The sequence below is a fragment of the Pomacea canaliculata genome, linkage group LG13 (assembly GCF_003073045.1).
Source record: "Pomacea canaliculata isolate SZHN2017 linkage group LG13, ASM307304v1, whole genome shotgun sequence".
Taxonomy (NCBI): Eukaryota; Metazoa; Mollusca; class Gastropoda; order Architaenioglossa; family Ampullariidae; genus Pomacea; species Pomacea canaliculata.
Genome location: NC_037602.1, coordinates 641,154 through 657,451, shown reverse-complemented (window position 1 = coordinate 657,451; position 16,298 = coordinate 641,154). Strand labels below are relative to the sequence as shown.

Sequence of the window (16,298 nt, the reverse complement as noted above, 5' to 3'; positions counted from 1 at the left end):
GAACTTGCTGCCACACACACACGCCGCCGACACGACTGCTGTGCTGTATGCTATCTCCTCCTTGTCCTCCCCTTCTTCGCCATTTTGGGCGCGTGAGTGTACGTGTGACTGCGCGTGCGCCCAATGTCTGCCGCTATGACGTCAAAGATTGAATGTCGTCACAAATGATGGAATGAATGGCCGACACCAGCGGACATGACAATGCCAATGAGCGGCCTGTAGCTAGCGATGTGACTGCACACTGACACTGACACTGATGGTTAGAGCGATGCCAAGCTCACTTGTGACTGCCATTGTGTGGCGGGGAGTATCACTGACACTGACACTGACACTGATGCTTACAGCGATGCCAACCTCACTTGTGACTGCCACAGCGTGGCGGGCAGTGCCAGTGCACACGGAGACTGTGGGGTGAGGAGGTCCAGCACCAGGGAAGCCTGTGCGCCGCAGGACACTGGGAGGCGAGGCAGGGAGGGGATGCGCGGTGGTGGATGACCACCAGACGACGCCACTGGCTGTGGAGCCGGGTGGATCAGACGGCCGCGCGATGGCTCGAGCTTGCCTGCTCGTCGCAGTCCTCCTTCTTTCTTCGGGTGTTTGTCGCGGACATCTTCTTGAAAGGTCAGTCTCTGACTTCCATCTTCCAGTGTGTGAATGTCCTCAGATGTGTTGGTCCTACTCAACTCTGCCTCACTGATCACGTGCTTCTTGTTCGTATCGTCCACTCACACGTGTAGTATGCACATTGGCTGCCACTTCAACTTACCAACAAAGTTTGTTTATGCCACGCTCACGGGGCCTGTTGACACCTGATCTTTACTCCTGTTGTATTTGTTCCTCTCTTTGTGCTGCTCTCCTTCTGTGTGTGTGTGGGGGGGGTGGGGTGGGGGTGAGGGGTGGGGATGGAGGGACATCATAACTAAGTTCATGCTAATGTTGATCTGTGCGCTGGTGTGTACGGCCAATACTATGGGCTTGTGATTGTGCTTATGTGTGATTTAATGCATGCATGCAATTCTTCTGCCTGCCACTTGTTGTTTTGTTTCTTGTTGTTGTTGTTGTTGTTGCGGTTTTTTGTTTATTTTGCTAAATAGTAGAGAGACAGTGCGTGCATTTGTGTAGTGCTGATGACTTCATCTCTGCCTGCTAGTTCCCCGCCCTCACCCCAGTAACACGCGGCCCCGCCCTGTTATAAAGTCCCGTGAAGGAGAACCTCTCTCAGCAAGTCTCCTCCTCGCACGAGCCTCATCACTGCCTCCATCACTTGCTGTCCCCGCCGCTGTAGGCCGGTGGTCTAAGCGAGACAACTCACAGACAGACGTGTTTACGTGGGGGCCAATCTCAATGGAAGGTGGGGAGGGATGGGTGAGTATGATGAGTAAGATGGGGGGGGGGGGCGATTAGTGTTTTACTCCGAACCAGTAACTAAGACTGTACCACGGCAAGGCAGGCAGCCATGTAAACAGATGCCACATGCAGAGAAAAAACAGTGTGCCCCAGACGAAAGCTGAACCCAGGACAGCCAGACTCCACTGTATTAGTGACAGGCGCTGACCGTCGTGCCACAGAACCGCCCTATGAAGGGGAGTCAGGGAGACAGCAAATGTGTCGTCGACCAGTGATTAGTGCCGTAATCTACAGGTTAGTCTACAGGTTAGTGCTCTCTACTTCCAAACGTACAGGCCGCTGGGTCCAGCCTCTCTCTCGAGCCACTGACAGGAGAACTCGCCCACTTTACTCTTTATATGGGAAATAATATGAAAACTCGCCCTGTGAACTCTTTAGTGAGCAAACAGCAAGACAACTGTGCTGTTCACCAAGCCTGAGGGTACCTTATCTACCCGGGTTGGAGGGATGTAACAGACGGCAAAGAAGTGTGTCAGTAGGGAAACAGGCTTCATGGATGTTTTGCTAAAGACTTTGTCGATGTCACGTGACAGGCATGCACCTCGTGTGGTCAGACTGTATCACATACACATGTCCTTTCTCAATACTAAACACAAAAAAGACCTGCCGCTACATGTCCGGTCTACTTTAATCTTACCAGTGAACTGTGTTATTTCTCACCTCCCACCCACCGAAACAGTGGTTATCTGCCCTGTGTTCAGTTCTCGTCTCGGACACGCTGGGGTTTTTTTTTTCTATATGTAGCATCTGCTTCCAGGGTAGGTCAGTCGTCCCTTGACCCCACTTGCGGTTGGGGGGATGACTGGAGCAGAGTGCACGTCTCACGTCCTAGAGCAGGAGCGGTACTACCAGGGATGTGTACAGCTTGTATTTGGTAATAAACCTTACCTTATGGATATACCAGATCCTATCCAGCTTAGCCATCGCTGTTGTTGCTGTCGCGATCCTGATGAGGATATCTGGCGTGGAGCTGCCGTCCTACGAAAGGGTGGCTACCAAGGACTGGAAGCTGCTGACCTCTTGGAGCCAGTATGACCCCGGTCATAGAGCTCTCTGCTTTGCCGCTGCCAGGGATCATGACTTTGCTCTTTTCAGTGCTGGTCTCCACTCCACATGCATTTGAACTGTCTGTCAGTCTGTTGGTGAGGTCTTGCAGTTCTTTGTTAGTGCCTGCTAACAGGTCTTTGTAGTGAGGGTCTTTAGAAGTTGGGAGCCTTTTTGCTGTCAGCTAGTGTCATTCCATCCTCGATGTCCCGGCATTGGTTCCCGATTCAGTTTTCAGACAAACTGTACATAGAGTATAAACTATTAAGTCTGGAAAGTAAGGAAAAGTTTACAATTTTTTTCATCCAGAAGGAAATGCAGTTGCACAAAACCAGTTGCCATTAAAGCACAAAAAGTTAATATTTGTCTATACCTGGCTTCCTTACAGAACCTTTCAAACTCGCACTCGTCGTCTTCGTTATGTCGCACGTGCGGCTGACGGTGTCCGCTAGGAAAGTCCTGGCGAGCACAGCTCACGCGACTGTCTTACCAGACCTTGGCAGTATAATACAGCATCTCATACTGGTAAAACTGCTGCTGCTGGGTTATTCATACTCACATCTTCCAGAACATAAATGTCACCAAGGTCCAGTCAGGGGCGAGGCGAGAGAATGGGGGACTTCCAGTGTCCACCTGTCGCAGTGTCCGTCACAAGGTGGGACCCAAGCTCCTAATGGGTGCCGATGTCCTCTGCACATTCAGTGTAGACCTACCTCTAGAGACCCTGTAACCCTTGGTGTAGACTTGCCCGACACTTACCACGTAGACCCACGATGCACGTGCATGTCTATTCAGCTCTTTACTCGAGTCACGTTCATATGTTTGAAGGTAGAGCAGTGAACACCACTCACTGTCTTGTGCTTACACAGGGTTCGTCTACGACCAGCGCCCAAACTTCGACTTCCAGGTTTACCGAAAGGTGAGTGCTTGACTGGGTGCACACGTGCGTGCGTGCAATGTGTATAAATAGTGGTGTGTAGTATGGGATGATAGTGTGTGTGTGTGCATCGTGCAGTGTGTGTGTGTGTGCATCGTGCAGTGTGTGTGTGTGTGCTGCTCGTGTGTCGTGGGTACTGCGTGCTGAATGTCCCTCGTATGCTCAGTGTAGAGGACAGACTATACTATTGTGGAGGGACTATAGCAGCTCTCTATGGCTGACAGGCGGATTCGTGTGTGTGTGTGTGCTTGCAGAGAAACCATGCACAGATACACGCGAAGTGGTTCGCAGCATGGAGTTCGACTCGCTGTCCTTTAAGGGCAGGTTGCCGGAGTCGATCGACAAAACTTTGTTCGTGGAGTTCGACTTCGCTATGCCCGTGCTGGTGGTGGGCTGGACGACACGTGGGCGAGCAGGCTTCAGACACGGCTTCTACAAACAAGAGCCTGGCTTCGTGAGCACCTACATGGTCACCTACATCACCAAGACGGGGAAGATGCAGAAGCTAGAACACCCGTTGACTAGTGGCGGGGTCAGCCATTTGACATTTGACCCTAGTTATGTCACACTTGTCTAATGTCTGTGTAATAATTGTTCGCTAGTTGTGTAACAGCTGTGTAATAGTTGTGAGACAGTTGTTAACAGTCAAATGTATAATAGTTGTGTAGTAGTTTTTGCTACTGACGGAGTTAGGGTTAGTTGTGACTTGCTGATGACGTGGCTGTAAAACTGTCTTAGTAGAAGTTGTCGTTCTGTGAACATGTTGGGATCACGCCCTGTGCTCGTGTTTTGTGGTGAGCTCCTGTGCACATGGAAGTGGGGTCAGGTAGTGTGTCAATTGTTGTAGATGAAAGCTTTGTGTCGTGGTTTGGGTGTGTATGTCTGGAGCTTTTAACAGAAACTAGTCTGAGAAGCTGTTGGGGCCTCTTGTACACTGCGCAGGAGTTTAAACCCCATGGTGACCTATCCTTCGCGGATGTTCCGTAGGTGGTCAACCTGTTGAAGCCTGTGGAGATCAGGTCAATACGCTTTACGCCGCTCTACTGGTCAGGTGTGCCCTTCCTTGAGGTCAGGCTCGTCATCTGCTCCCTCTCCATGGCTAAGATGATCATTCGCGATGCCCTCGATGTCTCCAACATAGAGGGTAAGCCAGCACTCAGAGCACCAGTCCACCTGTGTGGTAGGACGAGAGAGTTAGACACAGGTGTACACACTCACACACACATACACACACCCACTCCCCCTGCCCTACCCCCACACTGCCATGTACAATAGTCTTGTGTGACTGTGTGTAGAATGATAGTGACAGACAAGATTGTGTGTGTGTTAGTAGTCATCGTGTGTCTGTTAGTCTAGCAACGTCTGTCAGTAGAATTAGTAGCTGTCGTCACTAGCTATGTCTAGTCTGGTTCCGATCACGTGGATACTTACTAAAACTTGATCAACTGCAATTTGTATTACCATGACTATACTTGAAAATCAGTGAGATTACCTTCATATGATCAGACAAAATCATCGAAGAACAAACAAAGGTGAACAAAGATCTGTTGGTGCTGCAGTCAGACCTGACCGGCCAAAATGTAGGGGCGGAAGATTCTGGTAAGAGTTTCTTGTCTTTGAAGAGAAGACAACTCTCCTCGTCAGTATTTGATGTCTGTCCGTCCCGGTACACGGACTTTTCGCCGACGGACGTTTCGCCGCCGGACGTTTCGGAGCCAGACGTTTTGCCGACCGGAGTTTCGCCGCCGGACGTTTCGGCGCGGGGCACTTCATTTCGGCATTTCACGCGGGACCTTTAGCCGAAGTCAAGTGTGTGACGCCCCTTAGCTCACACATTTCTCTCGCCATTGTATCAATGTATCAGTGAACTCTCTCTCACTATCCCTCCTCATGTGAACCGTTAGCTCACACATTTCTCTCGCCATTGTATCAATGTTTTTTTCTCAAAGCTGTTGCGCATAATCTGTGACAATCAAAGTGAACTGTCTGTGAAGTCTGTGTGTAAAATTTGTTTGAAATAAAGAATTATTGTGTAATCTAGTAGTTACTTTCATTCTTTGAGAGGTAAGTAAGCTCTCTCTCTCTCTGACATAATGCGGCGAAACGTCCGGCGGCGAAACGCCGGTCGGCAAAACGTCCGACTCCGAAACGTCCAGCGGCGAAACGTCCGTCGGCGAAACGTCCGCACACGGTCCGTCCCATCACTTGTCTGTCTACCTGTACGTGTGTTCCTTCCCTGTCAAGCCAGACGAGCCCTACACCAGTTTCAATCCTATGAGTACAGTGTTTGCCATTCCTGAGACAGCTTCTCTCAGAACATTACTGGACCTTGTGTCTTTGGTATGAAGCCTCGTCTTGGGCGACGACTCAAATAATGTAACTCACCTTTGTCTAGGTATTGTGAAATCTTCCCTTACTTTACGGTTTACGTGCACAAATTAACTCAGGGACATAGTCAAACAGCCTTGGTGACATTGTTAAATGGTTGAGTTACCTGTAACCACTGTCGATACCACCTGCCTCACTCACTAACACTGTCACTAACGCTTTTTAGTTCACTCGCTAACACCTGCATCCTTTGCCACCTGTGTCACTGATACCTCCTGTCTCAGTTACGAGCACCTTGTGGATTACTGACTACAACTTGTGTGTGACACATACACCTGTCTGAGTACTGACTACATCTTGTGTGTCACACATACACCTGTCTCAGTACTGACTACAACTTGTGTGTCACACATACACCGGTCTCAGTACTGACTACAACTTGTGTCACACATACACCTGTCTGAGTACTGACTACATCTTGTGTGTCACACATACACCTGTGTGGGTACTGACTACAACTTGTGTGTCACACATACACCTGTGTGGGTACTGACTACAACTTGTGTCACACATACACCTGTCTGAGTACTGACTACAACTTGTGTGTCACACATACACCTGTCTGAGTACTGACTACAACTTGTGTGTCACACATACACCTGTCTCAGTACTGACTACAACTTGTGTGTCACACATACACCTGTCTGAGTACTGACTACAACTTGTGTCACACATACACCTGTCTGAGTACTGACTACAACTTGTGTGTCACACATACACCTGTGTGGGTACTGACTACAACTTGTGTGTCACACATACACCTGTCTGAGTACTGACTACAACTTGTGTCACACATACACCTGTCTGAGTACTGACTACAACTTGTGTCACACACTATCACATTGTGAGACTTAAGGTGGTCTTTTTTGGTGGCTAACAAACCTCTCTGACGACTGTTTACCTTCACGAGCAGATGCGCTCAACGCCAAGCAGATTGAAATGGACGCCATGGCTCTCAAGTCAGACATGAAAGAAAACGTCATAGAGGATGCGCTCATCGAATCAGCTGAAGATTACCTGCTTCTCCCGAGTAAGTTCAAAACGTCTGACTGGCTGGCTGGGTGGCTGGCTGGGTACCTGGCTTCTTGATAACGCCACTCGCTGCTATTCTGATTCAAACGTTCAGGTGATGATCACCTCCGAAATTACCATGAATGGTGTCGTATGCAGGGCATGAGACAAAGCCAAGAGTAGACAAGTGGGTCAAAAGCTCCTCAAGTATTTCCACTCACTACCTTGCACAGTTCCTGTCAGCTGTCAGTCTGTATCTCTCACCTCTCACCTCTCACCTCCCTCTATCTCTCCGCCATTTGTTCTCTACACACCTCTGTAACGATTCGCGATTCGGGCGAATCTAATTAGATTCTTATTTGTTTTAATTCTCCTTGATGTCAGAGGACGGCAGTCGCGCGAGCGCTGACGCGACTCCGCGCCACTCATTCTTTTACGTCATGTATGAAGTGACGTAAGTGAGCTTGACACAGCGTAACTAGGACGACGGTAGGCAATGGAGGGAGAAGCCATGCCGACCATGTAACATTGTACTGATGATTGGTCGGCACAGTCTCCAAGAAAGGCTGTGAAGAGGTCGTCCTAGTTACCTGGTCGCGAAGAACCTGATTGGTCAGGAGAGGAAACAGAACCAAGTACTAACGTTTCTAGGGGGAATCGAGACCGAGCAGTGAGAGAGTACAGAGCTCTGTAGAGAGTAAACATTGCGTTAACTGCCTTCAACGTTATATCCAACGTTCTTCAGTGGGAGGTTATCATTTGTATTCCGAGTTGTGGTGTAACTATTGATTCCATTGGAATATATCAGCTTCGCCGATACAAGTGATGTGGCATTAACCACCTTAGACTCACGAACTTCGTGATATAATTCGTTGGATTTAATCTGCTGGTCCAGTCGGTCATCTCGCCAGCCCGTCAGACTATAGGAGAGGGTTGGCGGTGAGGGAATAGTGTTATTTTATTTTGTTTCATTCACATTTCATCACCATTTAATTTCCTAAACATTAAATGTGTTAATCGTTGGCAGGACCTTTTTGCTGAAAAAGGTGGAAGAGTGCGGCGAGCGTGGTTTACATGTAGATGTTTACACGCGCACGCAGACACATCTAAACACTCTTCTCAAAAACGTTACAAACCTCTGAACGCTCATACTTTATAAACCACTTTCTTAACAAATGATAACACCTGATCTAATATTAAGTTTTGTTTGCACACTTTTCTTTTTGGTTAAATCTACGACAAGTCTTTGAAGTGTGTTACACTTTTGTTACACTTTCCTTATGTTCAGAGGAAGTGGAAGTCGAAATAATCGCCGAGGAAGATACACCAAGGCTGAAAGATCTCGCGCCCTTGAACTCAGAATTAGCCATAGAAGCTGCGAAGGCCATAGAACAAGAAGACTATGATGAAGAGGAAGTCGTGCTTTTGGAGACAAAACCTTGTCAGTACACCATCACTGTCTACAGCATCTGAGTTGTCATCCTCTTCCTCTCTGTCTTCCTTACAACTCTATTCTAGTTAGTGTTCTAAGCTTTAAAACAGACTAAAGAATGGACTTGTGTTTGTAATGGTGGAAGATGTTGTTTTGCACAGTGAACTACGTCATGAACGACTTGAGGGAATAGTGGGATAGCCTCACTCGAAATATCCAATTCCTGCACACTTGTATGTTATCAACACGGAACAGCCTTTTACATATCTTAATGTGTTGATAGTGTTGAAATAAATCCTAATAAGCACATAATCATCATCACTCATCATCCATCCATCCCCTCCCTTATTGGTGCCGGCCGGACTCAAGCAAGCCGACTCGCCCGTGGGCCGACCTGGCAGTACCATAGGCGCACCCTCGAGGCCGATCTTGAGCCCACGGATAGTTTCGGACGTGGACAGGACAGTCTCTGTCTGAGTAGAGAGTGTGTCCACGTGATCATGTTCTGTGCCAGAAAGCGTTCAGCCATATTGTGATGTTTGAAACATCTCTCGTGAGTCACCTTACGTTTAGCACTGATCTCCCTTGTGTACATTCGTTAATTGAATTAAAATTGAATTGAATTAAATAAATGACATGTTGTAGAGTTGACTGTCCATAAACAGATGCTAAATGCACCTTGTTCATTCGGTCAAAACTGCATTCCTTCATGCTCACATCAGTTCTTGTTCGTCGAGTAGGAGCCTGTTTAGGACATGGAGCCACCTGTTGGGCCGCATGGACAGACCTCAGCTGCCCAGTCATTGCACCTGCTTTACTGAATGAGCTTGTCCACAAGATCCTTGACATCCGGGCCAATCTTAACCAACTGCTTGTGCATCATTCAGCTCTTACTAACCACGTCGACGATCTGGCAAAGCCAAAGTGCTCCTTTGCTTCCTTTCAGCCAATCTTGGAGAGTGAGATTGAGATCATCATACTCCAGTCAAAACCCACAAGTTGTGCACTGGACCCACTTCCCAACCCATTACTGCTAGACTGTCTCGACATCCTACTCCCTGCCGTCACAGAAATAGTAAATAATAGCTTGTCCTCTGGCATCTTCCCAACTACCTTCAAAGCAGCCTTAGTGAAACGGCTATTAAAAAAGCCTACCTTCGACATCAGTGAGCCAAACAATCCCCACCCAGTCTCATACTTGCTATTTCTTTCCAAAATCTTCGAGAAAGTAGCTTTCAAACAACTTCTATCCTGTCTTAACTCTGATTTCTCCATTACAGTCTGCGTATCTTCCTTTAGCTTCAGACTTAGACTTGTTGAGACGAGATTAGGATCGCTATTGATATCCGGATATGACCTCGTCTGTGACCTACTGATGCTTAATTCAAAAAAATGAAGTCAATTAGATTGGGAATAGCATCGTCTGGAGAAAGTGAGGTTACCAGACTTTTGTGAGGGGGAAGGGTATTAGCGAGAGTTAACTTGTGGCTTTGAGCATCCTGTAAAAGCCTCAGACCCTTGTCTTACCAAGGTCGAAGCACAAAACCATACCAGGCCATTGCTGATAAGTGTCTGTGATCATGATGAGCGTCTGTGCCTTTAAATCCCTGAACATGGCGGAGATGTTCTGTATGGCTCGTTCTAGCTGTTCGTAGATTTTCACTTTTTTATGATGGCTAGAAGTGGGGGCGTACACTTGTATAAAGGTCATAGTGTGTGGTCTTTGTGTGTTCATATTGGGTGGCCTGGCTGTATGATGGTCAGTCATATTGTGGTGCCTGGCAGCGACAGCTAGCATGAGACGAGTGAGCAGCTGAGCACCGCTCTCACCACCTCTTTGCATCACGAGGAATCTCACGTGATGTCCGTGTTTGAGATCCTCGTCGCTGTACCACAACTTATGACCATAGTCTGTAATTGTCTCCCCGAAACTGAACCACCGTACCTCTGGCAGACCCACGACATCCCACCTGTATTGGTCGAGCTGTTGGGAGATCTGTTGGGTGAGCTCTGGCTCCTTACCAAGTTGTGGAGTGTACAGACATTCCACGTATCGCCATTTCAAAGTGAGCCGAGACCGATCCAAAACACATTTGTGCTGATGCACTTCAGCATGTCCTGTCATTGGGCTTGGTGGCTCCAATCTCTACAGCTACCTACAGCCGTTCCCCATCCACTTTCAGGTCACCTACTGGCGGACACGTGAGCGTTGCTCTCTGATCGGTGCTCCTGCCGTGGGATGTTTTGCCGATACCCGTCCACTTGTCAGGTGGGATGTTCTACCCAACGAGCTAGTGCAATTGCCGATGCCAGAATTGGGGAAAGCTTCGCCCAGATGACTTGTTAACACATCGAATTTCTGTCTGGGTTTACTTCCTAACCCTTTTCCTTTCATAAGATTACCCACAAGGCAGCAGGACCACGAACTTCTGTCCGCGAACAATTACTAATCTCTGGCGGGTGCTTCCGCTGGGGAAAGCTTTCGCCCACAATTTCAGAGGAGTGGTGCAGGTATTTTCATCGGGGAAATTAAACGCCTTCGTGTTGATATGTCGTGTTGATATTGTTTTTTGTCAGGGTTTCCTCCCTTGGTGTAGGTCTTCTCAATGAAGTCCAGAAGGCGGTGGGACCATTTCCCTTGGCCAGCGGAGAACTGTGATGACGTGAATGTGCTACTCATTGCAACCTCACAAGAGGTCACTTACCGTCTTCCTCGTACTTGTGGTTGGTGATGCAGATGTCTCTCGTCTGACTCACTTGGCTCATGGAAAGTAGCTTGGTGGGTGTGTTTCCTGTAAAGAGCGTTAAACGTGCTCCTAAGGTAGCCTGTAGCTCCAACTACACGAGCTTTTTACTGGCAACAGCTTTGGTTTACGTTATGTCATGTGTTTCTTGGTGGGAATGTATTCGAATTTGTACCAGATGTTGATTTAGAACATGTTAGAATATATTTCAACATTCTAAAACTAGTTCAGGCATGGAAAAGGACGTTCCGTGTTGGTAGCAGCAAGGTATTGAGAGTGGAGCGTCTTGGCTTCAAGTGTGCCTGAGACAGATGGAGCTTGGAATGTTTCTGTACATTAACACAACGAACCTAGTCATTGCCTGCAAAACACTTTGTTACACTGACATGCCTGTGAACACATTAACGCTGTAGATGACATGGCGTGCATGACTGTGAACATTTTCATGTGTGGAAAGTGAACAGTGTGTTGTGCATATGATTCTGTTATACACTGTTCCTATATGAGAGATGTGAGCACAGGCCACTACTTCGCGGCTTTTTGAGTGAAGTATCGATCGCTACTTCCGCGCTGGGAATTACCGTTCTACAAAATACCATAGATACTTCAACAGGAAAAAGACGAAAAATTTAGCTATATTAGTATTTCTATTAAAATATCATGGTAATTTTGTAGATAGTCAGACGGAAGAAATAATTGTGTATGAGAAATCCATTGCTATGCACTTTTTGGGTTTCTTTGTGTTGAACTCGGTTAACCATGATTACTATATTACTTTACACTAACATGATATTGTTTTACATGTATATATTATTATTGCATGTATGTCCCTAATTCGCGGAAATTCGTTTATCGCGGCTGGTCTTGGAACCTATCCCCCGCGATAAACGAGGGAACACTGTAATTTGTTACAGCCACTAATGAGAGTTTTAGTGTTGATCGGCACATGTCAATGTGACAGCGTGTCTGTTTTCTTCACTTACGGGTAGTTAGCTGCTAAAAATAAACAAGTCGCTGATTGATTGCTCAGTGGTGTAACTCTATAGCCATCGACAACTGTCTCCTCTTTCTAGAATGTTTATTTTCAATATTGAGGTTTTCTCAGAATGTCAGTGAGGGTGTCACCACTTTCAACGATCTCGTTCTTTCTCGGACAGCCCGGGAAGGCGAAACTGAGATGCAGTCGGCTGATGACATCATGGTGGACACGTGGAATGGCGTGCCCAGAGGTGAGTGCCCGCCTCCCTGTGAGTGGCTGATATGTCGCCCATCACCTGCTGGTGTAGAGTTTTGTGCATGCAATTGTGAATGAATTTTAATTTTAATCGAGTTGTAACAGAATTGCCCTCTGGTACAAATAAAGTCTTATCTTATCTGAAGTCACTCACGGCTACTGTCATAACAAATCTTCCTCCACCTCCTCCTCATCATCATGATCATCCAGTGAACAATGACGGACGTCTACTCTAAAGTGATTATGATGACAGCGACTGGCACAAGAAATCTGCACGACTTAAAACTTCTCTCACCTGTTGCTGGTTATTATTATTCAATTATTACAAAGACATATTCACGAGCAAGCAAACGAGCAAACACAAGATAATGGCGAGAGAGGAAGATGCCACTAACCCCGCCCCCAACCCACTCTGTCATGTCACAGGATGTCGTGCCAAGCCTGCTGACGTGTACTTCGTGCTGGACACAGCAAGCGGCACGTCCGACGCGGCGGTGCAGCAGCAGCAGCAGTTCCTGGCCTCCCTGGCGGCGCTGTTCCCGCTGTCCAAGACAGCCGTGCGTGTGGGCATCATTTCTGTCGGCCACAGGCCAGAGGTCACCGCTCGCCTGGGCCGCAAGGACAAGATGGCCGACCTGCAGCAGGCCGTGCACAGCACACCACGTGTCGGAGGGCTCCCTGATATCGCGCAGGTAAATTGCCAGCACCTGGCCGTCACACGTGTTGTTACCCGAATGAATGGTGCAGGGATTACGTACACCTGCAGTTACCTGCGAACGCGAGTGCTTCTGTGTGTGTATGTGCTTTAGGGAAAGACCGGAGATAGATGTGATCTTCTTGGTGGCAGAACAAAAGATCATTATAGTGCATGCTACATGCACCAAAATTACTTACTAACCTTCTTTCATTTGTGTAGGCGCTAAGGTATCTCCGGCAGAAAGCCTTCGCACCAGACACGGCCAGGAAGGAAGTGGCCCACGCGGTGATCATGATGACAAACGGAAACTCCTTGAACGCCAAAGAGGCTGCGGCGGAAGCGAGGCTGCTGCGGGGTCAGGGAGTGTACCTGTACGCGGTGTCGACCTCGGCTGATCAGAAGGTCGACAAGACAGAACTCATGCGCCTCGCCTCGCAGCCGGCAGACAAATTTGTTTACGACACCAGCGACTACAACATCGTCGAGTCTTTGATAGACCTGCTGCACGTGGAGCTGTGTAATTGTAAGTAATAAACATCGTCTAAAATGAACCCTGACCTTTCGGGAACATTAAATAGAAATCTGTCTTACTTCTAGTTAATAATGTGACTTGCTCTGAGAAGCTTTGTGAATGATTTAGTGTTTTGTTTTCGATAAATGGTGAAGGAGATTGTAAACACTCGACCTCAAGCTGAAATGAAGTTGGTCAAATGCCCTGTTAGCTGATCATTGTTTCACTCGTCTCTCGCGGTGTCTCCACAGACCAAGTCCTGCCCCCTATCAAAACCAAGGATTCCATGTGCGCAAGCCGCCGTCCGACAGATGTCGCCTTTGTGGTGGAGCACCTTGGTCTGGGCAGCCCCAAGACACAACGCCTTCTCGACTTCATCCAGTCCATGCTGTCGGAAATGGATCCCGACTCAGACATCAAGGCCGCCATCGTGACCAGCGAGGACCCCATCCTCAGCAGCAAAGTGGACACAATCCAGCACCTGGAAAAGCGCCTGGACAAAGTTGTCTTCCCCGATCTAGGAACCTTGCTAAAGAGGGCGCGCAAGACGCTGGGTCATCGAGTGCGCGGGAAGGAGAAAGTGAAAGACGAGGAGGTGCAGAAGGTGGTGGTGGTCTTCGTCGATGACTCGGTGGAGATGACGTCACACACGCTGGAGGAAGCGCGAGCCAACAAGCGCCACAAGCTCGACACCTACGTCGTCGTGGTCGGCAACCTCACTAAGCCCACCGCCCCTCTCTTGCACGTGGCCAACGGATCCGACCACGTGATCTACGTGGACAGCTACGACGACCTTGAGTCCCAGTCTGTGCTGAGCCAGGTCCTGACGACTCTTTGCAGAGGTTGGTCTTGTGCACTTACTCGCTGTACTTAACAAGGTTGCTTGGCGTCAAACGCCTTTGATCAATCGGCCATTCTCTGACCATTGACAAGAGCGGCTATTTTGTGGATTGATGAGGATTTTTTTTACCAATTTCAATGCTTGGTGATGTGGTACTAATATAATTTGCTAATAATACTGATATTCGATAGGTGTCGTCCGGTCTTTTTAATGCACTTTATTTATGTATATATTTTATTTTGACAATTACAGGGTTGTAGCGTGGACAGAATAATATCGACATGAAATGTTGTGATGTACAGCCAGACTGTGATGAAAAGAAGCAGGGGGTGACATGTGATGTGAATGCCAACATAGGATTTTAGACTATTTCCGTCCATCGTACAACGCTCTGCAGGACCAGTGTGGAATGATTCTTTGACGACATCACGTGCCGGTCACGTGAGATCATATGAGGTGGAGAGTGACGCCTCCTATCACCTGACAGTTTAAGATCGATTTGGAGGAGATAACCCAGCACACAAGGGCAGCCTAGTCTGTGAACACGTTACTGCATTTATTCCGGCCATGTGTGACTGGTATGTGTGAGTGAGAGAGAGATTGCGAGAGACAGCGAGACAGAGACAGAGTTTTGTGTACGAGCTGAGGTTTTAGTATTTATTACTTTTATAATGTGACACAGTTCACACATGATGCTTTATAAACAATGTGTTAATCGTATTAACCGCAGAATTTCCACCTTTGACTCCTTTTGGTCATCAAGCTGGTTGCCACTCTTGCCACTGTCAGTTGCCATAACACTGTCAGTTGAGCTGCCATAACACTGTCAGTTGCCGTTAAGTCAGTTGATGTGGAAGCTGCTGTCCTGGTAGCCGAGAGATTCTGGTTTGATGTCTTTAGACCTCTACCACGTACTCGCATTTGTATTGCGATATGTGCAGCCTTGCACGCGGACACTAAGCTGTCAGTTTGGTGAGTGAGAGAGGGACTAGGAGAGAGAGGGACTAGGAGAGAGGGAACGGAAAGCCGAGTGCTTACAGGCACGCCGGTTCGTTACCCGTATAGTGCAAAGAAAATCTCCCCCTCCCACCACGTTGATCTTGCTACCGGGAATGTGTATCTGATTCGATGGAAGTTCGGCAAAAGGTAAAGGAGTGAGAGGAAAAGAAACCCTCACCCTCACAGAAATCATGGCACCGAGAACAGAGGGTAGGGTCTCTATCTTATCCTCCGCAACGACCGAAACATGTTAGGAGACGACCTTCACCTTGAGAGACAGAGAGAGAGAGAGACTGCCGTGTCTGTGTGTCGCTTATGTTGAGACTTTTCGACCTTTACGCTGAGTGAGAGAAAGACAGAAAAAGAGAGTGAAAGAAAGAGATAGAGAGCCTGGCGTATTATTATTATTAGTGAGGTGCTTTATTAAGACGTTAACAAGAGAGATTATTACTTATCATGATCTGCTTTTATACTGAGATACTGTTGTACAAACTGGAGTAACATTACTACACACCCGGGACTATGTTCTAGTCAGGTGTAAGCCATGTGTTTGTAATGTGTTGATGAAGACCAAGCAAGCCCTGCAGTGTCCAGTCCTGCACGACCAATGGTCCAGTGAAGTGTAACCGTCAGATAACCGCCACATTCCATTGACAGTATTTGTACTTTCCTACACCCACACGTGCAGCATGACTGGACCGACTGCAGGTTGACGACAGGCCATGTTATTCCTGTTGGCAAATGAACCCGTGATATTGTCTTGTAATAAATACATTTGTGTATAAGGCTAGGGTGTTGTGCTTTGATGTTAACTGAGAGAGGGAGAGCGAGAAAAAGTGTAGATAAACACAGAAAGACACAGGGAAGCACTTCTCTCTCACACTCACACGCACTTACAGACACCACGGACAGTATCAGTAGACATTTAACGGGACACGTGGGGTGCAAGGTTGGTTTGTTTTTTAAGCGATTTTCTAAAGCTGAGAGCAAAGTATTATTTCCCCATACCGAGGTGACTGCTCCCTTTCTCTTGACACTAACCTCCAAAGATGA

At 47.7% G+C, this 16,298-nt stretch overlaps 1 protein-coding gene across 2 annotated transcripts; it reads left to right on the top strand.

The window, feature by feature from the left end:
• The first annotated feature begins 158 nt into the window (after positions 1-158).
• Positions 159-16,030, top strand: LOC112553677 (collagen alpha-5(VI) chain-like). 2 transcript variants are annotated; one of them, XM_025221059.1, is made up of 12 exons: positions 159-621; positions 3,321-3,370; positions 3,643-3,920; positions 4,376-4,532; positions 4,895-4,987; positions 6,690-6,806; positions 8,076-8,228; positions 12,121-12,192; positions 12,624-12,889; positions 13,114-13,417; positions 13,657-14,247; positions 14,499-16,030. In XM_025221059.1, the coding sequence occupies exons 1-12, from the start codon at positions 548-550 to the stop codon at positions 14,504-14,506; spliced, it is 2,163 nt and encodes a 720-aa protein (XP_025076844.1). In that variant the 5' UTR covers positions 159-547; the 3' UTR covers positions 14,507-16,030. The 2 variants fall into 2 exon arrangements, with proteins under 2 accessions (XP_025076844.1, XP_025076845.1); XM_025221060.1 differs by lacking the exon at positions 4,895-4,987.
• The last annotated feature ends 268 nt before the right edge of the window (positions 16,031-16,298 follow it).

Bases quoted from the DNA above. Each gene is read 5' to 3' on its own strand.
- LOC112553677 (XM_025221059.1), top strand. From the start codon at position 548: ATGGCTCGAGCTTGCCTGCTCGTCGCAGTCCTCCTTCTTTCTTCGGGT. The intron at 3,371-3,642 runs GTGAGTGCTTGA...GTGTGCTTGCAG, and splicing joins ACTTCCAGGTTTACCGAAAG to AGAAACCATGCACAGATACA. The intron at 13,418-13,656 runs GTAAGTAATAAA...GTGTCTCCACAG, and splicing joins GCACGTGGAGCTGTGTAATT to ACCAAGTCCTGCCCCCTATC.